The sequence below is a fragment of the Silene latifolia genome, chromosome 6 (genome assembly GCF_048544455.1).
Source record: "Silene latifolia isolate original U9 population chromosome 6, ASM4854445v1, whole genome shotgun sequence".
NCBI lineage: Eukaryota > Viridiplantae > Streptophyta > Magnoliopsida > Caryophyllales > Caryophyllaceae > Silene > Silene latifolia.
In genome coordinates, this window is record NC_133531.1 from 136,065,350 (window position 1) to 136,088,985 (window position 23,636).

Sequence of the window (23,636 nt, forward strand, 5' to 3'; positions counted from 1 at the left end):
GGGGGCAGGAGATGGCCGCGGTTGTGTTTTGTCTTGTTTTGCTGTTTTGTTTTGAGTCGGGTTAGTAAATTTTGTGGTGACTTGTGTAGTTCTTTGGTGTTGTTATATGTGGTTAGTATAGTTTGGTTGCGTTGTGTTGTGCCTGGTTTTAGAGTGGAGTGTGAACTTCGGGACGAAGTTCTTTTTAAGGGGGGAAGACTGTAATACTACGGATTTTCTTTGGTGACTACTCGACCGAGTAGAGCCTACTCGGCCGAGTAGTGCTGTTGTTGTGAGTTGTTTTGGTTCTGCCGATGAATACTCGGCCGAGTATAGTGAATACTCGACCGAGTAGCGGATACTCGGCCGAGTATAACGTTACTCGTCCGAGTATTCGGTCTGGCGAGGGTTATTTTGACGGTTTGATTAGGGAGTGTTTAAGATTATTTTATATCCCGCGTCAGTTTTTAGAAACATCATTTCAAATTCATCATTTCTACGTTAACCCTAATCTCTCCCTAATCACTCCCTAATCATTCCATAGCTTTGTTGTGTGTGAAATCTTCGGAGTTCTTGCGTATAATTTCTCATCCTACTGTTGGTAAGTTCTAATTATATGTTATTCGTATTCGTTGAGGTTACTGTCGTTTACGGAATTAGGGATATAGGGGTTGTGCAATGTGTAATTGTGTTATATGATTATGGTATAGGAGAAGACTTCGTAGAGGAGCCTTTCTGATTGTTCGAGTTCATTCCACTGTTGATTGCTAAGGTAGGGTTTCCCTACTCAGTTTACTGTTCTTTGTAAGACATGTTTGTTGTGATTATTGTTATCTGTTGATCATCGGAGTATGGAGATTGTTGTGACGATGTTGGTGTGAGGGTATTGAGACGGCTGTGATATCATGTGATTGTGATTGTGGTGGAGTCACTTGCGGGAGTGGCTTCACACCCTAGTTCGCCCTCCGTGGAACCCGCCAGGGGAGGGGATGTGCACATTAAGGGACAGGGATTGTTAGTCGCTCGTTGAGGAGCTGGACTAGGTGGGATCGGCTGCGGTCACCCACTGACGGCGAGGATTACCCTGTTGCGATGGGTAATCTGGCGGGGCTACACACTTGGTGTGTAGTCAGATCTTGTGTGAGAATGGATGATTGGGAATTGGTGATGATCAGTTGATTACTTCGTTTGTTTGTCTTAATATTTGAGTAATACTGACCCCGTTGTTGTTTGTGGAATCTGCGGTGATCCATTCGGGGATGGTGAGCAGGTTTGACAGGTATTGCTAGTGTGAGCTTGGGGACAGTCATGGGAGTATTGTCATAAGCAGTCATAGCATCACCGAGTAGCGGATACTCGGCCGAGTATAACGTTACTCGACCGAGTATTCGGTCTGGCGAGAGTTATTTTGACGAATTGATTAGGGAGTGCTTAAGATTATTTTATATCCCGCGTCGGTTTTTAAAAACATCATTTCAACTTCATCATTTCTACGTTAACCCTAATCTCTCCCTAATCACTCCCTAATCATTCCATAGCTTTGTTGTGTGTGAAATCTTCGGAGTTCTTGCGTATAACTCCTCATCCTAATGTTGGTAAGTTCTAATTATATGTTATTCGTATTCGTTGGGGTTACTGTACATTTACGGAATTGGGGATATGGAGGTTGTGCATTGTGTAATTGTGTTATATGATTATGGTATAGGAGAAGACTTCTTAGAGGAGCCTTTCTGATTGTTCGAGTTCATTCCACTTTTGATTGCTAAGGTAGGGTTTCCCTACTCAGTTTACTGTCTTTGTAAGACATGTTTGTTGTGATTATTGTTATCTGTTGATCATCGGAGTATGGAGATTGTTGTGACGATGTTGGTGTGAGGGTATTGAGACGGCTGTGATATCATGTGATTGTGATTATGGTGGAGTCACTTGCGGGAGTGGCTTCACACCCTAGTTCGCCCTCCGTGGAACCCGCCACGGGAGGGGATGTACACAAGGGACATGGATTGTTAGTCGCTCGTTGAGGAGCTAGACTAGGTGGGATCGGCTGCGGTCACCCACTGGCGGCGAGGATTACCTGTTGCGATGGGTAATCTGGCAGGGCTACACACTTCGGTGTGTAGTCGGTACTGTGTGAGAATGGATGATTGGGAATTGGTGATGATCAGTTGATTACTTCGTTTGTTTGTCTTAATATTTGAGTAATACTGACCCCGTTGTTGTTTGTGGAATCTGCGGTGATCCATTTGGGGATGGTGAGCAGGCTTCACAGGTATTGCTAGTGTGAGCTTGGGGACAGTCATGGGAGTATTGTCATCACCAGTCATAGCATCACCGAGTAGCGGATACTCGGCCGAGTATAACGTTACTCGACCAAGTATTCGGTCTGACGAGTGTTATTTTGACGGTTTGATTAGGGAGTGTTTAAGATTATTTTATATCCCGCGTCAGTTTTTAAAAACATCATTTCAACTTCATCATTTATACGTTAACCCTAATCTCTCCCTAATCACTCCCTAATCATTCCATAGCTTTGTTGTGTGTGAAATCTTCAGAGTTCTTGCGTATAATTCCTCATTCTACTGTTGGTAAGTTCTAATTATATGTTATTCGTATTCGTTGGGGTTACTGTACATTTACGGAATTGGGGATATGGGGGTTGTGCAATGTGTAATTGTGTTATATGATTATGGTATAGGAGAAGACTTCGTAGAGGAGCCTTTCTGATTGTTCGAGTTCATTCCACTGTTGATTGCTAAGGTAGGGTTTCCCTACTCGGTTCTTGTTCTTTGTAAGACATATTTGTTGTGATTATTGTTATCTGTTGATCATCGGAGTATGGAGATTGTTGTGACGATGTTGGTGTGAGGGTATTGAGACGGCTGTGATATCATGTGATTGTGATTGTGGTGGAGTCACTTGCGGGAGTGGCTTCACACCCTAGTTCGCCCTCCGTGGAACCCGCCATGGGAGGGGATGTGCACATTAAGGGACAGGGATTGTTAGTCGCTCGTTGAGGAGCTGGACTAGGTGGGATCGGCTGCGGTCACCCACTGGTGGCGAGGATTACCTATTGCGATGGGTAATCTGGCAGGGCTACACCCTTCGGTGTGTAGTCGGTACTGTGTGAGAATGGATGATTGGGAATTGGTGATGATCAGTTGATTACTTCGTTTGTTTGTCTTAATATTTGAGTAATACTGACCCCGTTGTTGTTTGTGGAATCTGCGGTGATCCATTCGGGGATGGTGAGCAGGCTTGACAGGTATTGCTAGTGTGAGCTTGGGGACAATCATGGGAGTATTGTCATCACCAGTCATAGCATCACCGTCTGAGTCTTAGCTGATTTCTTTTATTGTCAGTCATTGGAGTTGTATTTTGTTAAACCAATATTTGGATTTGGATGTTGTAAACTTTATACCTTGCATTACTTTAATAAATGTGCTCAGTTCAGACGCTTTTGATATGTACTAACCTCGGGCATCCGAGATGGTAACACACTTTCATGGTAGGGTGGTCCTGGTAAGGCACCTTGGTATGAGGGGGTATTACAGGGAGACCATCTTACGCTTGGGTTGCCTCTTGGAGCTTCCAACTCCAAGAGGGACGTCAACGTTAATGACTTGAGTATAACGGGGCTCGTGTAGTGTCACGACGCCTAGCAGGGGTCCGGTTAGTGCCCAGACTCGGTACTAATGACGTGTTCCGAGTATCTGTTTTAACGGTTGCGGTCTGGCTGTTTAGTGGGCGGTGTTGCGGTTCCGTCACCGGGTTTTTGGTAGCGTGGACATGTTCCTGGTACCGGTGAGGTGGGTGTGGAGTTGTGCCTGATTGAGAATTGCGTCTTGTGTACTTCATTGATGTGTTGCATATTCATATACATGTGTCGTGTCTTGAGCATTTGTATTACTGAAACTGATGACATGTGTTGATTGTGTGTAACTGTGGCATGCTTTAATTGGGGTGACATATGATGAACCATATGATATTTTTGGTCATATGGGGAGCAGTTTGAGTACAGGTTTGGTTTTGGTATCTCGCGGGAGATGGGATGAGCTTCGGATAGTTGGAGTTGAGTTGCATAGTTGGTAGATGACATAGACTTTAGTTGAGTTGTAAAATGTATAGTTTACACTTGTTATTCATTTATTAGTATGTAATTTGTTAAACATGTTATTTAAATAAAATTTTACTTAATTGTAGTTTTGATTCACTGGTTCGGAAAACTGAGATGATGACGTCTCCCGATTACCTCGGCCGGGTAAGAAGGGGGTGTTATATAGGTTGATAAACTTTGTAAGTTGTGATTTGATTTGCACTATTGTGGTTGTAATGTGTTGAAGCCTTGAGAAAAATAAGTTATATGCTTATTTGGTGAAGTTAAAGGCATTGTCAAAGGAGGTCAAAGTCAAGGAAATTTAACGGATAGTCAAGGTCAATCTCGATCCAAAGTCAAAGAAAGTCAACAAAAGTGGAGTCAGGGGAAGTCATTAAGAAGTCAATAAAGATCAAGTCAAGGTTAAGTCAATGTGGAAAAAAGGGTTAACAATAGTCAATAGAAGAAGCAAAGTTGGAGCAAAACCACCCGAGAAGTCCCTATTATTATTAAAATGTTTTCTTTCACACTTCTTTGATCTTTGTGTCGAAATCAATTGAAACTAATGAGTGGGGCAGAGGAAAAATATTTTTTAAATTAATATCAAATTTATTTAATTTGATATTATTTGAAAGAATTATATAATTTGAACAAACCCCTCTATTTTTTGAAATTTATATCAAATTATTATAATTTCAAAAATTATATCAAATTTAATTAAGAGAAAATTGTTAATTATAGCCTTTTAAAAACCACTTTTTGAAAATTACAGCTTTATATAATTTTTTTTTTTGAAAACTACAGCCATAATATCACTTCTGATCAGAAATTGCATCCAAAACATTAACTCCGGCGGAATATTGACGCAAATTTGAATTTTTCTGATTTAAGTTCATTTTTTAAGACCAAAACACTCTTACCTTCAACCTTTATAAACCCTTATGTTCATCCCCTTCATGAGATTTCACAACTTCACCCATTTCTTCAACAATACCACCTAATCTAATTCACTCATTTTATTTAAATTCTACCCTAATCACTTTAATTGAATTCTAATTCTATTATTTCCATTTTCTGGGTAGTGTTTGGATACCTCAATTTTATTTGATAAACATAATTTTAAATGTAAAATCTGAAATGAGGAGTTCAAAATCCAAATCTTCTGTTTGGGACGGCCAACACTTTCAAATCCTCAACTCTTAATTAGACTTAGGCTATCGATTCTCATTTACTATTGTAAGTTTGAAAACAACAGTAATCTAATAATTTATGGAAAAAAATGATTTTTGCAACAATTTGCCAAAAATACCGAAAACAAGTAATCGAGGAGAGAGATTAGAAAAAGTTATCAAAGAGAGGAGATGATGGAGCTGCTCTAAACAAATGACGAAGGAGAACCAGGCTTATGTCCTTGAAGAAGAATTTCAGAATTTGCTTGGATTTAAATCAAATCTAAATGCAAATCCTCTCATCTCCCAAACACTAGATTTGACCCAAATATGTATTTGCAAATGAAATGTCTATTCCCAAACATACCATAAATTAATGGGTGTTCTTTATCATCAATTTTCCCCAAAAAATAATTAGGGTTCTTCATGTTTGGTAATAATGGTGAGGAAGATGAGAAGGTTTGGGGTTAAATGAGAGGTAAATGTTAGGGAAAAGATTTGGGTAAGTAGGCAAACAAATATGCAAGGGTATATCGGTCACTTTTTTGACAAAATTCACCGGAAACGTCATCGTGGTGCAACTTTCAAAGAAAAGTGATATTATGGCTATAATTTTCAAAAAAAATTATATAAGGCTGTAAGTTTCAAAAAGTGGTTTTTATAAGGTTGTAATCAACCATTTTCTCTTAAATTAATTTAATATTTTTTGAAATTATAATAATTTTGTTCAAGCCCGCTTTATTTAATTTTGTAAATTGTAAAATTTTAAATATTTTTTGTATAAAAAAGAGTTTTTCTATATGGTATCCATGTGTTTTTCCAAATTTTACATAGTACCCCTCTTTCTTTCCAAAGCATCACTGGACATTTAAACTTAATGAAAATATCTCAAAATACATCAATCTCCCTCTTTTAAATGTTTATTTTATACACTTTTTATTGTTCGTCTTGCAGTAATTTGTTATACCATTAACATAAATATCATCACTCAATCAAAAACATAATTTTTTTTACAAAATTAAAAGTTTGAAAGCTTGATATTTAGTAGCCTGCATAATTTAAGAACTATTTACAAAGATTAGGGATATTATAGATATTTTTAGAAAACGAGGGGTGCCAATTACAATTCGAAAAAAACACGAATACTACATAGAAAAACTGAGAAAGACAAAAAAGGAAATGCGGTTGACCCGACCCGCCCCTAACCCGCCACCGGCCGATTCCTGGTTGATCTTGAATTGACTCGGCTGGCCTGCTTAGACTCATCCCCATCGACATCCTCGGACCGACCTTTACAGGCGCAGCCCAGGTCATCAATTTCGGCTGGTGCTTTGACCAGGCCAAATGAACAAGAAGTAATTTATCCGAGACACTAAATAAATTTGTCTAAGGTAATAAGTGTAAATAGTCATTACCTTGAACAATTAATTGCCTTAGACAAGTAATTTATCCAAGGCACTAAATAAACTGGTAGTTTGTTTGACCTGAAAAAGAGTAAGTCAAAATAAAAATCATTCATAAGAAAACACGTGTAAGTCAATAAAGTGAAGTAAATAAGTAAAACAAGCAACACGTGTGGCAACATACGTGAGATGTGACCACGTGTCACGAAATTGTTCCGTCGTCGTCCTTCAGCCGTCGTCTAAGACGGGTCGGTAGGATTTTTGTGGTGTCCAACTTTTTGACAAAAAACTTGGTGCTTGACATTAGAACTAGTAAACGAATCAGTCAGATCAGGTTTAGGTCGGCCCAGTTTGAGTCGGGTGTTTGGGTTTTGACATATTTTTCGGGGTTAGTTTGGGTAGAGTCGGATCATTTTTGGTTATAGGTCTGTTTCAGGTTTGTTAATTGGGTCAGTTTCGCGACAAGCGGGTTGGTCATTTTCGGGTCAAAGATTAAAAGGGAAAAAACAACCAGCCCGAAAATGACCCGACAAAACATACCTCTAATTGACCCAAAAGATTTGAAATTGTTTTTTCTCTCTTATTCATTGCCCGAAAATGATACCCGAAATAACTCGACCCTCTTGACCCAAAACAGACCCGACCAGTAAACCCGAAACAAACCCGTAACCATAAATAATCTGACCCGAAACAAACTAACCCGAAAATATGACAAACCCGAATTGGCCCGGCCTGACTCGACCCGACTAATCCGTTTTCTAGGTCTAGTAAAGTATATGAAGGAACTACTTATACAATTATACTTGGGTGTCGTAACTCTCGTTTAAAGAATCGTTGAGATTGTAAATAATACATCTATTTTCTTAAGGTAATTATAAACCTTTTAAAAGTAAAGATAACTCTACTTACAAAAAATCATATATGGTAATTTACTGTATTAGTACGTACTACTAAGTACTACCTATCTGGTAATATATTGTTAATTATGCGGGAAGTGATAATTAGACCCCTTTACTTTAGTGAATTGTGAAATCTAACCCCTTAACTTTTAATTGAAGTAATTGACCCCTTCTTACCTTTTGCAAAATGTGAAATTAAACTCTTATGTAATTTTTCGGCCAATTTCTCATCGGTGCTTATATGCATAAACCAATTTTATAAGAATCTACCAATTTATTACTTTGATTCGAAGGGTACGGAGTACCTTTACAATTAGATTATTCAATTTTATTTTGCAAATTAACCAACTTGAGGATGCTGTAGTTTATTCGAATAAGAACGATAATAGAATTTGGCTAAGAGGATCTTCCATTGGAGGGAAATTAATAGTATAAATGACAGACGAGCAACTAGTTTGATTAAGATGTCACTTTAGTGCATAATTACTCATTTCAGAAACCCTTAAGTCTTCTTTACATTGAGCAAGCATCCCACTCAACTTCTCGGCTTCCTTCTTCATCTGTTCAAGCCCTTTGAGTCAGCCACAAGAAGCCGTCAATAACGTAATTTGAGAAGATAAACATGATAGATGTACAATTGATCAATATTTATATTTCCTTTGTATAAGTCCAAAAATTTGTAGTTGTATACCTATGGTTATATCATATGCATTTTTATTTTTTAGGAGGAAAATGTTAAATATATAAAGGAGATATTGACGAGAAAAATGAAATTCCGGTGAGATATTGGCCGGAAATTACAAAAGGGTTTAATTTCACATTTTGGAAAAGGTAAGGGTGTCAATTACTTCAATTAAAAGTTAAGGGGTTAGATTTCACAATTCATTAAAGTAAAGGGGTTTAATTACCACTTCTCCGGTTAATTATGTGAGCACCTGACTACATATTATGCTTTTTTACAAGTTAACTCAAGTTAACTCATGTTCCATTTTAACAATTATATAAGGTAATTAACTCCACTTAATCTTATCAATATAAATTTAGAAGACAATACTCATCATACATAGTGCCACGTCATAAATGCAATTTTTTTTTTCAAAAATCCAGGTTATGGTGGGACCCTTGTGTGCGCAACGTATTTAATTACTGAGATATCCGTGTTTTAAAGCATGCGCTCAAATCTGGCTCGCAACAAATCTTATAAAATCAGCTTACGGAATACTTCATCGAATTAATATTATGATAAAATTTTATACATTCCGTGTAAAAAAAATGAATAACATTTATGCACAATTAATAACAAAAGCGAGTTAACGTAATTGAATTACATAAATTTTAAAACAAAATTACATAATTTCAGGAATAAATTACACTTATATACGGATCGGAAATACATCAGGACTGAATTACAAAATGAATGAAATGTATTTTTCTTACGAATAATTTTACCATGCAGTAAATTTAATCAAAACATAATTTTTTAAAAAAACAGTGGACCGAATTTTTTTTTTAAAATATCATTAATGACGGCATTTGTACTTGGAATATAAAACTCAGCATCTGAACTACTAGCCGCGCACACCGAAATTGGTAGGAGACAATGATAGGAAACCGAGTTAATATATACTTCAACAAGCATAGAAAGCTATTTTTAAATTTTTTTTTACTCTACAAAAACAAACAAATAAATTTTCATTTAATTTACAAGTGATTTAAAAAATTTTAATAAAATTTTTTGAATAAATTTTTTTATAAATAAATCACAATTGTTATAACAAATAATTTTTAAATAATAAAAATACGATAAGATAAGTCGAAACACTTTAAAATATGTTGTTTTTTAAAAAAATAATCCTCTCAGATCTGTATAGAAAGCCGTTCATCACCGAGGATTATGTACTTGGAGCAAAAATTCTGGCAATTTAACTATCAGCCTCGCACTCCGAATTCAGAAGATGACAATGATAGGCTACCGAGTAATTTCTACTTCTACAAGTACAAATGATAGGCAACGTTATTATCATCATAATAAATACACTTGGACCGTCCAACCATGAAATCCAAAACTGCATTAAATTGAAATAATCAGCATATTCTGAAATTAGGGCATATGCAGTAAAAAATGGCATGGCTGCAGTTACAACAGTTTCAAAGAAGTGGGGTTGAGGGGTAATGGTAGTAGTGGGGGATTTAGGGTTTAGAAGAGGTTATTTTTTCCTATATATAGGATTGCAAACATTCAGTGTGTCACAAAAACTCAATATTGCAAAGATTATCAAAAATTTGAGATTATGGCACACATCCAGAGTATTCCAATTTCGAGCATCACCAAAGAAACATCCAGGACGGAGCAATTAACTATTCGGGTTATGAGATTGTGGTACAGAAAGTCGGAGACAAATCCTAAGGAAGTGAAAGGTGTAGAACTCATCCTAATTGATGAAAATGTAAGTATCCCTTTTCCTGTGGCAATTTTCAAATTATTGTCACAAGTTATTAACTAATATGAATGAATGCAGGGAGACACAATTCAGGCATCAATCAACCAGAGGCTGACTCGCCTTTTCTTAGAGCACCTTAATGAAGGGAGCACATACAAAATCAGAAGGTTCAGTGTATCATCAAACCGAGTGGGACTTGACATGACAACAATTCACCCGTGCAAGATTTGGTTCGAGTATAGCACTAGGGTGGTACCCATTCCTAATGTAGATATTCCATTTTCTACCCATGCTTTCTACACTTTCAATGAGGTGGTCTTTGGAGCAATGCCGAATAGACTTTATATTGGTAAGCAACAATGGCCTACAATTTATTTTTCATATATGCATCATAAATGTTAACTAACAAGTGAAAAATTTTGCGTCAGACGTAATTGGAAGGTTGGAGCACGTTTATCCAATAAGAGACATCAATGGCAAGAGAAGGAGGACTATTGTTTTGGGCAATAATCTGTAAGTTGACTATATTCTATAAACAATATGCTAAACTTAACACCATAACAAAATAATCATTACAAACCGTTTTTTCAGGAACCAAAACTTGTGCTGCTCATTGTTTGGGGACTGCGTTCAGCAAATTTCAGAAATCGAGCAAGAGTTCATTAACAAACCAAAGCCAATGTTGGTTATGCTATTCGTAAAACGTTCTGTTTATGAAGGTATAAAATTCTGGTCATTCAAATACCATTTTCAGCATTACAAACACTTTGATTACATACAAAGTATAAGAAAAAAATGTTGGAAAAAAATTGTCTCATTATTTTCTACTATGCAGGGGAAGTTAGCATAACATCAACATGGGGTGCAACAAAGATATTGGTTAATCCAGATATGAACAAGGTGAAAGTGTTCAACAATAGGTATGACATCTAAATCCGTTTTATGTGATGTTATTGTCTTTAGGGGAATAGTAGGTGCAGTAATTGTTATTGACCAGAAAACGCACAACATGAAAACTCCAGAAAACGTCCACAAAATGAAGCACTCGATAACAGTCAAAAAAAATATATGAAATAAACAGTCCAAATAGAGTCCAGAAAAATTTTGAGTTCAATTTTTTTTTGAACATTCTCATTTCAGCTTAAATTAATTAAGCCATTTTTCTTACTAGTTTTCCAGATGATGATGAACCCGTCTTTGGGGCTCCAGAAACTGCTGGGTACCATCCTCCAATCCTCGCAAGTGCAAACATCAAAACACTATCAGAGATATCAAATTTAACCAAAGGAGGAGCATATGTCACAATGACCAAGATTATTGAGTTAGATACATCTGGTAATAGTTGGTACTGCTACTCTTGCAAAGAATGCAGATCAAAAGTGAAGCAAGGAGAAGATGGGTTGTGGTATTGTGACAAGGAAAAAATTAACAATAATTGCACAATGAAGGGTGTGGGGGAGACATCACCAATACCAAGGTTTCAAGTTAAGTTTTTTTGTGACATATGAAGATCCAGATTTGGTTGAGTTCATTATTTGGGATGATGTAATGGTTGATTTGCTTGAGAAAATAGCACAAGCCATCCTTGACGAAGATGAGGTAACCTAAAACTCATTTACATACAATTTGCAATAATATCTAACCAACGTATAATGTTACTGATTAACGTTTAAATATCGTTTCAGATGTACAGTGTCGTCCCTCCCCCATATTTCAGACCTCTACTTGACATGACATTTGTGGCAAAAATAAGAGTGACTGATTTATATAACATTGAGCAAAAATCAAAGACATTTGGGGTGATCAGTTTATGTGATGATCCAAGAACAATTGCTAAGTGGGATGCCATGAATAATGCAAGAAAGGTATGAGATCAATTAATGACTAACATATACACACATTATATTTGTATGTTTCGTTTTACTAATAAATATTGTCCTCTCCTTTAGGAACAAGCAATTTCAACTTCGACAAGGGACACATCGAGATCAGATTCAATGATGGTGAATTGAATTTTAACTTGAACTAATTTTTTTGATACTAATGGCTTTTTCAGTAACATTTTTTTTTGTTAGGAGCAAATGAGAGAGATAATTGAGTCCGAGTCTGTACTGAATTCCCAAGAGATCACACCACAGAAAGGTGTCGTGGAGACGTCTGAAGCATCCGACAAAACATCTGCAACAAAACTGAAGGAAATTAAGATGGGCAAGCAGCCTATGGAGTTCTAAAAAACATTTCAGCTATTAAGCAATTTGTGGACCACGTTGTTAAAGGACATTTGTGTTTTTGTTTTTGGACTTTGTTGTTTTCTGTACTCTTTTGGACCAAGGTTATTTCAAGTTGTAATAGAACAATTTAGGTTGTCATATGTAAGATAGATTTGTAGCAAGTTTATTATGCAGACAATCAAAGAAGCTAAAGGAGAAACGGATGCCACAACACTTCAAATATGGAGCTTAAAGGACAGCAAAGATTGGATGCAGTTTTAAAGAAGCAAGTGGATAACAAAGATGCATTATATTGGATAAGCTAGCAACATCGGCGAACCTTATTTATGTACTACGTTTTTTACTATTGTATTTCAATTTCACGAAGAATTAATGAACTTTTGTCATCATTATGAAATTTAATTCTTTACTTTTCATTTCCAGTTTACGATACATGTCATTAGTCATTAATAAGTGAAGTAATTACCAAAGCAACACGGTTTTTACAGCCAACAATAATAGAGTACATTCGTTATCCTACCAATGAGTAAACAAAAAATGTTGTACGAGTATTTGACTTATATTGAAAAACATGGAAAAAAAACGTATGAATGGAAGGGCAGAAATTTAATAGAAGTTCTGAAAATGTTATTGTAGCATAGTCACGAAATGTGTAAGCAAAAACGTCTGGAAAATCAAAGTCGGATTTTTTTCAGCTTAACTGACGGTTTAAACAGTTATGGTAAACTATCCATGATGCACTACTTGCAGTTTATAAGTTACTGGGCAATAGTTGAGTCAACTAAACAAAGTAGTTATTTAAGTTAGTGGGCAATAGTTGAGTCAACTAAACAAAGTGTTCATGCATATAAGTGAAAAAATGGCCACAAAATGCATTTATAGAATACAAATCAATCAAACACATTTTAGTTTACCAGTTTTTTAAGATCAATTAAAAAGATAAACAACTAGAAACTGTCAAATTTTGCACATATTTTGCATCATCTTGAGAAGCATCAAAACAGAGGTGGGTTAAACATGGAAAAGGGGAATTCAAGTACAAGCCAAAAAAAAGGAGACGGCAGCAAGGAATGAACAATGAAAATAGTAAGTTTCTTAAATTATTTCTATAAATTAAAAACTGTTACGTTGTGTTATTGCTTACTTAACTTCTTCCATCTTTCATGAACAATATGCATGCTTCGAATGTTATTGATTACTTAACTTCTTCCATCTTTCAGGAACAATATGCATGCTTTGAATGAACCTGTATTTTAGTAAGACATTTTCATTAGTAAAAGTTGATAACTTAAAAGGAAACTGTTTTAAAGAAACAATGATTGAATAACACTTAACTTATATTTTTGAAACCTTCCCTTCAGAATGTTTCTACAAGGAGCAACATAAGAAATGTTAGTAAATTATCTTCCCAAAAAGGGAAATATGAAATTGAAAGGTATATTACAAAAGAGAATCAGTAAACGTACTTAACTTTTCACATGTCGATAAATGATCTGCAATAAATGATCTGCAAACAAGTGTATAACAATTAGTATGATTTGTATATTATACAACACATCTGACAACTGTGAAAGCAAAATGAGTTCAGAAATGTAACATATTGAAACCTAAGTGTGAAAGACAACAGTTGGGTTGGTTGGGTTGGGGTTAGTCAAACAGTTGGGTTGGGTTGGTTTGGGTTGGGTCAAATAGTTGGGTTGGGTTGGGTTAGGTCCAACAATTGGGTTTGGTTAGGTCCAACAGTTGGGTTGGGTTGGGTTAGGTCAGTCCAGGTTGGGTTGGGTTGAGTTGTAATTGGGTCAGTCCAGGTAGAGTTGTAATTGGGTCAGTCCAGGTTGAGTTGTAATTGGGTCAGTCCAGGTTGAGTTGGGTCGGGTTAAAACCCGTGTTGGGTTGGGTCGGGTTAAAATCCGTGTTAGGTTGGGTTGAACCCAAGTTTAGGGAAGGTTCTACCCAGACGACTAAAACATGAGACAATATGGAATTTTAATTTGTCACAACACCAAAAACGCAACAATCTTGAATGACAACAGATCCTAAAGTCAAATTTTCAGATTTTTGGGCAATATTTTCAATAACAATGATAAATAATCAAGACTAACATAACAACTCGATTAAAAAAATTTAACATCTCTTTTAAAACAGATTGAATACATTATAAATCGCTATAGAAATGAACGCAGTGATGACTTAGCATGAATTAGATCCGTCATCACAGATCGACTATATTACGAAAAAAAATGCAATAAATATTAAGAAAAAATGATTTTAAGTTGTTAATAGCATGTATATCAAATAAAATTTTAGATCTAATAAAAAGTCATTGTATTTAAGCAAGAAGTGAAATTGATCTTAAAAAAAAAATTATGTGTCGATTTTCTAATTAGCATCAAGTCAAATATGTCATAAAATTGATAGATCTAACATTATAAACAACCATTTTAATTATATGTCTATTTTCTAATTAGCATCAACTCAATCATGTCGTAAAATTGATAGATCTAACAATATAACAACCATCCTATTTTAAAAAAGTCGAAAATAATTTCAAATTAAGTTATTAAGCGGCGGAAATAACATTAAAGAATAGAGTAAAATTGAACTTATAATTAATACATAATCTTCAATAAACGGTCCTAAGAACAAGACTTCGACCTTCACCATGTTAAAGAATGACCGTGTGCATGCGGGAAAAAGAGATCGGACAATGAAGGGTTGCTAATCGGAATTAGGGTGCACAATGGACGAGATGGGAGTGTCTAAGTTTTAGTGAGAGAACTAATTTAGTAATGAAGATGTTTGTGTGTGCAATATGAAGGTAGACTGAGTAAAAGAGACGGAAAGGATGAGCTGCATACTTCTTTATTTTTAGGTTTTTAGTAAGAGAGTGAAGCAGAGAGAGAGAGAGAGAGAGGGGGAGAGAAAGACGGAGGCGTGTAATGGAGATGAGAAGGAATTTTAGGGTTTAATTGTGGGGGAGGGGGTATATATAGGTGGGGTAATTATTAGGGTTATTGTGATTTGGGCTGGACGGAAAATGTAGAAAGGTTGAGCCCAAAATTGCATTTCTATAAGCCCATGTTTGCTATTGTTTGTGTTTTTATTTTTGTTCGGGAATTGGGCTGGACGGGAAATGTAGAAAGGTTTGGACCCAAATTAGTATATAATAGGTTAGTATTAGGGTTTTTTTATTACTTGGGCTGGACGGGAATGAAAGAACTCGTGAGCCCAAATTTGGGTTTTCAAGATATTGAGTGCAAATTGGGTCGTTCTCAGCCCATTTGTGATATCGTTTGGCCTTTTAATTTTGTTCGAGATGTGTTTACATACAGTCCACGTTGTTTACAGTTTCAAAATGTACAATAAAATATAACGTTTGACATAATTTATCTTTGTCGTTATGGTTTACCAATATAGGTGTTCGGATATCAGAAAGAAACTTGATGATTACGGACAATACGCCACAATCAATGTCAAATCCTCGAGTACCGCTATCTGACATTACCTGTAACACCCCCATACTCCAAGTGACTTACCAGGACCACTTAAGGCATGGAAGTGCTACCATCTCGGTTACCCGAGGCAATAATAATCATAAGATAATAAAGAAACATATTTAAATAGCAAATAACGTTTAATGTGATTACATGCCAAAAACCAAAACTGATAAAGAGATACAAGTTCTCCAAAACTGTCTACTAACAAAAGACTATAAAACTATCAAACACAGCGGAAGACTTCTAAACTGCATCGTGGTGAGTCCTCTTAGTTATCCCATACGCATCAGCTCATACCTGCTCAATAACTGCTCACCACCCCCGAATGGATCACCACAGTTTTAAAACATTTAAACGGGGTCAGTACTAATTACACAAAAACAAAGCCACAATGAAACAAGTATACAAACAGTTCAAACATCTCAACACAATCCCCAGTCTCCATCTCCAATCTCCACACAACTGACTACACACTAAAGTGTGTAGCCCTGCCAGAGTACCCATCGCAACAGGTTACTCCTCGCGCTGATGGGGACCGCAGCCGTTCCCACCTAAGCCCCGCTCATCTCCATCGAGCGATAAACCCATGTTCATTAATGTGCACATCCCTCCTGTGGCGGGTTCCACAGGAGGCGAATCAAGGGCGTGAAGCCACTCCCGCAAGTGACTCCACTCAGCCAGGGACGCACCCCGAAGAACACAGACAGATAAACAATGACCATAACACCAAAATCAACAGCCGTCTGAATCAATCAACAATATACAATCACAACCGTCTGAATCAATCAACAATATACAATCACAACCGTCTGAATCAATCAACAATCACTATCTACAGCACAATCACCATACATATCATGTAACTAATACTGAGTAGGGAAAACCCTACCTGGAAAGCAACACAGTCAGACGATCTCAACAGCTGTTATCAAAAGGCCTCCTCTACGAATCCTCCTCCTAACATAACATCACATATATCACTAACCACACAAAACTAACACAATCCCCATTTTCCAAAATTAGGGTTTAACAAGACTTAATTAAATATAACAAATTTGGTACGTAGATCTTACCCTCGACGCAAGGATCACAAAGATGTAAAGAAAGATGAATTCCGACCTTCCAAGCTCCGGGATTTGTCAATAATGCGATGAATGCGAAGTACGTAGGTTGAAATCTCTTTTTCAAAGTAATTAGGTTTGTAAAAGCGTATTATGAAAGTGACGGAAGTGTTTATATACTAATTCGCATTATTAACAAAACCCGACATAACATTACCCGTAAACCGGGCTACTCGATCGAGTACCAAGGCTACTTGATCGAGTACCCAACAGGTCAGAAACTATTTTAAATCGCAAAACACCCTTACTCGACAGAGTACCCAGAGACTCATAAAACCGTAGTATTACAGTCTTCCCTCCTTAAAAGGAACTTCATCCCCGAAGTTCAACCCATACATTAAAACAAACATACTAACTCGACCAAGACACAACAACGCAACTAAGAACTCAAAACAAAACCCCAACCTATAAAACATGAACTCTTAACACCAACTCCACCAACTATTCCTACCTCCCCAACATGGCTCACGATATCGTATCATTTACATCATAGACTCTCCCGACACTAACTCCATACACTACCAACTACCAACCACTAACGCTGCTAGCTCCGTTTCACTAACATATTATCCACTAGAAAATCCAATATCAAGACACTCATAAACATCAAACGGAATGTTACATTCTACCACCCTTAAAAGGAACTTCGTCCCCGAAATTTACTCACACTCATAACATTATCTTCCAACTGTCAAAACTATCGAACTCATAATCATCATCATTCAACTGTCAACACAATTGAAATATTCTCGCACTCCTAGACATCGCACTACTACAAGCACAGTCATGACCTTTAATAAAATCAACCACAACACGAATCAATCTTTTATTCTACATCAAGACTCAAACTTCCAAATCTACTACAACCCGTACAACCATTAAACTCTCTTTGTCGCATCCTACTCCTCTTAAGATAAATGTTACGTCCTCGTAACTCACTAATACTAGATCCTAGCCATATCTTCTCATTATCCGCATCACCACCGCATGTCAAAAATAACCACCTATACTCTAAACACTCGTCATGCATATATCCAAGGCTCTCTTACTTAAACAATTCTCATACTTCAATTCACTCGTCACACCACCTAACCTATACCTCAAAATCTTTAGCTTAACCCAAAACTTCAACTCTTCCACATTACCGCAACATGACATACCTCTCTATATAAACTATATAAAACTCTCATCGCCAAAACCATAACTCACGATCCACACTTGTTACGTACACTCACACTAGATCCTCAAGTTCTTTTCTTTCATTACCGCAAAACTCATACATAACTTAATATGACACCAATTCCCAATACCCTGCACTCACTATCTCAACAAAAGATTACGAACCACCTGCCGCTTTCAGATCATTAAAACACATGTTCCACGAATCACTTGCCATGACTATGACTACTGATGCCTCATCTTAAAACAAGATCAAAATTATCAGAATAACTTCTCACAATGTGTCCCATCAGAATATCACTATACCATGACAACAACGAAAACATATACAACTCTCTTTCATATCATACTCTACCCTCATTCCCAAACTGAAACTGGTAAGAAACATCAACAAACAAAACAACAGTCTACATGTTCAACCAAAACTCACAAGGAACAATGACAAACAAAACAACAATCTATGTTTAACTGGTATGTACTTTCGAAAACTCGTATCATAATCATCTCGCCTACTCCACCACAACCGGTGACGGCATCGCAACACCGCCACCAACAGCCACGCCGCAGTGCGAAAATACCCGCATCACAACACTAAGTACCGTGCCCGGATCACCACCCGAGGCACCACAACCACACCGATAGACATCACAACATACACAATCCCATAAACACTGACTCAATATAACATCTCGGACAAGAAAACTTACTCAAGGCTGCTTTACTAGATCACAACACCATATATCATACAGAATAACTGACAAGAATCTCATGCATACCATCCATACCTTTTCACGGAATAAACATATATCATGAATACACATGCAAGTATAACCAGTCATGCCAGACCACCCAAACTATCACTTTTGGTCATCATTCCATTAAGTTACCGTATCCAACATATACTACAGAACATTCAGATAACAACATTATAACTATCACACCATACCGCTTCTCGTGAGGTCACAACCTCACACAAACATTTATATACATCTTAGACCCATAATCACATCCAACTAGTCAATCCTGATCATGTAAATTACCACTCAACAAGGTTACCTGTCGCCCGAGCTTAACTCATATGCCCCTCATAACATATTTCCCCATTCGCATAACCATCACCTCCTGTCAAGAATAACCATTTAACTAGTACTCAACTACTAGCAACCGCCTCCTAAGACCACACCTCATACTTCCTCACAACCGTACTCATCAATCGGGTCTCTATAAAATAAACCCCTTTAGAATGGCCATTTTTTTTTCTATTTATCATCACTCTTAACCATTAGTGACAACCCCTCAACCCTACCATCGTTCGGACATCAAGCCTCTTACACTCATCTCTAAACATCACAGTTTCTTTCCTATCTTTGGTTAACATCCCAAATAACGAACATCAAATCCATCAACAAAATTACCTCAACATTCTTCCCAATACTATCCTTAATTGTATCATCATCTAACTCTCCACCAAAATCTCATATCATGCAGATATTCTACCAACTTCTTACTTTCCTTAATTCCTCAAAACTCAAGACTAATCATGTTGTCAAGAAACTCCTATATAACCATTAACTAACATCCTGATGATTGGTATCACACAGCTCGACGACCCCTTACCTCTATATCACATAACTCCGGTCAACATTTTCCTAGTTTTACTCCCCTCATTCTTTTCTTTTTTCACTCGACAAAATCAATTACCCATAAAACTTCTTATTACTTCTTCCTAACTCTTTAGTGCTCCGATTACCTTCTCATTGTTCCAAAACTCAAATCCCATTATTTCTTATCGATATTATCTCACTCTTCCTTACCATGGATCTTCTCTTATCATGCTATCACTCTCACTTATCACCAATCAATCTACACGGTCAGTCCACTCCATTTTTTTTCAAACTCATTTCATACTGTTAACTGCCCAAGAAAATCACACATTAGTTCCACCTCTTGATAAACCAAATTCCCAAACTCACTCGCTATCGGCAAACCCACATCGCTGCATAACTCAATCTAAGCTCTTTATACCCCATTTCTTTCCATTTACCTATAACGACCTTTCCATTACATATATTCTTAACCAACTGAGTGATAACTACCTCCCTTCATAATCCTTAAACATCCAAAGTTACCACCATATGTGTCTCTCATTTCAATCTTTCATTCTCACGTTCCATAAACTTACATCACCCTTTGCCCACATTCTCTCACTTTTACATTACTCAACACACAATCATATCACTCATCCCGTTTCACAAAACATGCTCTATGCCTCAATTAAGCCTTGCCAATCTTCCTTTTCTTTTTCCTCTATCTATCACAACCACATATAACTCATGTCCTCTCCACCGAACTCATACACACCATAGGTGCCACTCATTACACCATAAGATTGGGTAACTTACGCATCAGGCTCAACATACATATAAAACAATGCATAAAGAAGCAAAATAACACTTTTGAATTAAACATGATATGCAACAAAGTCAAAATATAGGCATATGACCCAAAATAGGGGTCACTAGATCGAGTATGGGCCACTCGATCGAGTAAATAACTTACTCGATCGAGTAGGTCAAAGTCAGAGACACGTATATAAAAATTACCAGGGCTACTCGATCGAGTAAGGGGTACTCGATCGAGTACCAAGGTGCACTCGATCGAGTAAGGGCCACTCGATCGAGTACCCTACGCATTTCTCAGCATTGTCCAGTTTTCGTAAAACGGTCATAACTCACTCATTTCTTGGTCGTTTTGGGCGTGTGACCTATCTTTAGAATCGTAAAAGAACAAGATATCACCTCCAATTGGAATCACATTAAAATAATTTATGCATCTCAAGTTATAACAGTTTAAAGACAATTTTGCTGTAATCAGACGACATAATTATCTGATTTTCTCTTTCAAACAACTTAAACATCAACAAAGTGAATAAAAGCGACTAAATACTTGTAAATCCACTATCCCTAACCACATGTTACGACCTACCAAAAGCCAAACAATAACATTTATCATGCTCATATAACATTCAACTTATCACTCATGTACTACCGCATACTTTAACTTCATAACTTTTCGTAAAATAAAACATACTCATACAATTACAAATCCTACTTCCATGTTACTAATACAACCATATTACAAATCCACTTCGTCGCCTAAACATATTCATAATCACGAAATTCATATTTTCATGCAATTGCCACTTCATCTTTTCCAATCAATTCTTCTAGTTCAATCACATTCTTCATCTAACAAGTGCATATGATACAACAGTAGACAATTATATGAACTTATTATATTGCTTTACGTAAACAAAATTACGTAAAATCATATCACACCCCCTAATCACATGTTACTAGTATATCCCCATTATAAATCATCCATCCTGCAACATCATTATACATCACATATTATCATATATGAACTACTCCCTTTTTCTACCACATCATTCATCATTTTCATATACTTTTCCAACAATTCAAAACAACATTGTAAACCGACTATCATGCAATTCAAGTATTCAATCAACGACAAATATAATCATATCATCATCATCCTTCACTACACATCTCATATCCTCCAGATGCATGCATCCATCGATTCATACAACACCTTACAATATAGATACACAACACACAAGGTAAACACATAGCGATCCCGACTCATATCCCATGTGACCGGTTTAAAATTGTAGGGCGAGTTCGCGACTTTAGGACTTCTCCCAAGCCTTTGCATTAGCTCCTACAACTTCTACCCCGGGTTCATTTTAATTAGACTCCCTAGATTCATTGGTTACAGGTTTCAGGATCGTCGCTCTGATACCATTTTATAACACCCCCATACTCCAAGTGCCTTACCAGGACCACTTAAGGCATGGAAGTGCTACCATCTCGGTTACCCGAGGCAATAATAATCATAAGATAATAAAGAAACATATTTAAATAGCATATAACGTTTAATGTGATTACATGCCAAAAACCAAAACTGATAAAGAGATACAAGTTCTCCAAAACTGTCTACTAACAAAAGACTATAAAACTATCAAACACAGCGGAAGACTTCTAAACTGCATCGTGGTGAGTCCTCTTAGTTATCCCATACGCATCAGCTCATACCTGCTCAATAACTGCTCACCACCCCCGAATGGATCACCACAGTTTTAAAACATTTAAACGGGGTCAGTACTAATTACACAAAAACAAAGCCACAATGAAACAAGTATACAAAAAGTTCAAACATCTCAACACAATCCCCAGTCTCCATCTCCAATCTCCACACAACTGACTACACACTAAAGTGTGTAGCCCTGCCAGAGTACCCATCGCAACAGGTTACTCCTCGCCGCCAGTGGGGGACCGCAGCCGTTCCCACCTAAGCCCCGCTCATCTCCATCGAGCGATAAACCCATGTTCATTAATGTGCACATCCCTCCTGTGGCGGGTTCCACAGGAGGCGAATCAAGGGCGTGAAGCCACTCCCGCAAGTGACTCCACTCAGCCAGGGATGCACCCCGAAGAACACAGACAGATAAACAATGACCATAACACCAAAATCAACAGCCGTCTGAATCAATCAACAATATACAATCACAACCGTCTAAATCAATCAACAATATACAATCACAACCGCCTGAATCAATCAACAATCACTATCTACAGACAATCACCATACATATCATGTAACTAATGCGAGTAGGGAAAACCCACCGAAATCAACACGGTCAGGACGATCTCAACAAATTTGTTATCAAAAGACCTCCTCTACGAATCCTCCTCCTAACATAACATCACATATATCACTAACCACACAAAACTAACACAAATCCCCAATTCCCAAAATTAAGGTTTAACAAGACTTAATTAAATATAACAAATTTGGTACGTAGATCTTACCCTCGACGCAAGGATCACAAAGATGTAAAGAAAGATGAATTCTGACCTTCCAAGCTCCGGGATTTGTCAATAATGCGATGAATGCGAAGTACGTAGGTTGAAATCTCTTTTTCAAAGTAATTAGGTTTGTAAAAGCGTATTATGAAAGTGACGGAAGTGTTTATATATTAATTCGCATTATTAACAAAACCCGACAAAACATTACCAGAACGGGCTACTCGTCGAGTGGCGCGTACTTAATCGAGTGCCGCCTACTTGATTGAGTACCAAGGCTACTCGATCGAGTACCCAACAGGTCAGAAACTATTTTAAATCGCAAAACATCCTTACTCGACAGAGTAAGGCCCACTCGATAGAGTACCCAGAGACTCATAAAACCGTAGTATTACATTACCAACAATACTTCTTTATTTTTAATTGTTAATATTTTACTACATATATTCAATTTTTTACATTTTTATTTTAATCATGTTTCATTTTTTCTTTTTAGAAAACTAGTATAGATCCCGCGCAAATGCGCGGTTTTTTAGATAGGAATATTAAAGAAAATAACAATTATACAACTGATATTTAACGCAATTTGAAATTAATTGTAAAATTTATTATTATTAATGTTTTGTATTAATCGGTGGAAAAGAGAAAGTTCAGTATAACCCAGTTATAGATATAATATAATGAAAGCCCAATTACAGATATGATATGATAAAAGGCCAATTATAGATATGATATAAT

At 36.8% G+C, this 23,636-nt stretch overlaps 1 protein-coding gene across 1 annotated transcript; it reads left to right on the plus strand.

Moving 5' to 3' along the window:
- Nucleotides 1-9,834: 9,834 nt before the first annotated feature.
- On the plus strand, nt 9,835-12,215 carry LOC141588762 (uncharacterized). The gene is made up of 8 exons (XM_074410188.1): nt 9,835-9,990; nt 10,063-10,333; nt 10,629-10,703; nt 10,820-10,904; nt 11,156-11,319; nt 11,495-11,583; nt 11,670-11,849; nt 12,060-12,215. The coding sequence occupies exons 1-8, from the start codon at nt 9,835-9,837 to the stop codon at nt 12,213-12,215; spliced, it is 1,176 nt and encodes a 391-aa protein (XP_074266289.1).
- Nucleotides 12,216-23,636: the final 11,421 nt, after the last annotated feature.

Coding starts and splice junctions, on each gene's coding strand:
- LOC141588762 (XM_074410188.1), top strand. CDS start 9,835: ATGGCACACATCCAGAGTATTCCAATTTCGAGCATCACCAAAGAAACA. Junction 10,334..10,628: donor GCCGAATAGACTTTATATTG/GTAAGCAACAAT, acceptor AGCAAATTTCAG/AAATCGAGCAAGAGTTCATT. Junction 11,850..12,059: donor CCATGAATAATGCAAGAAAG/GTATGAGATCAA, acceptor TTTTTTTGTTAG/GAGCAAATGAGAGAGATAAT.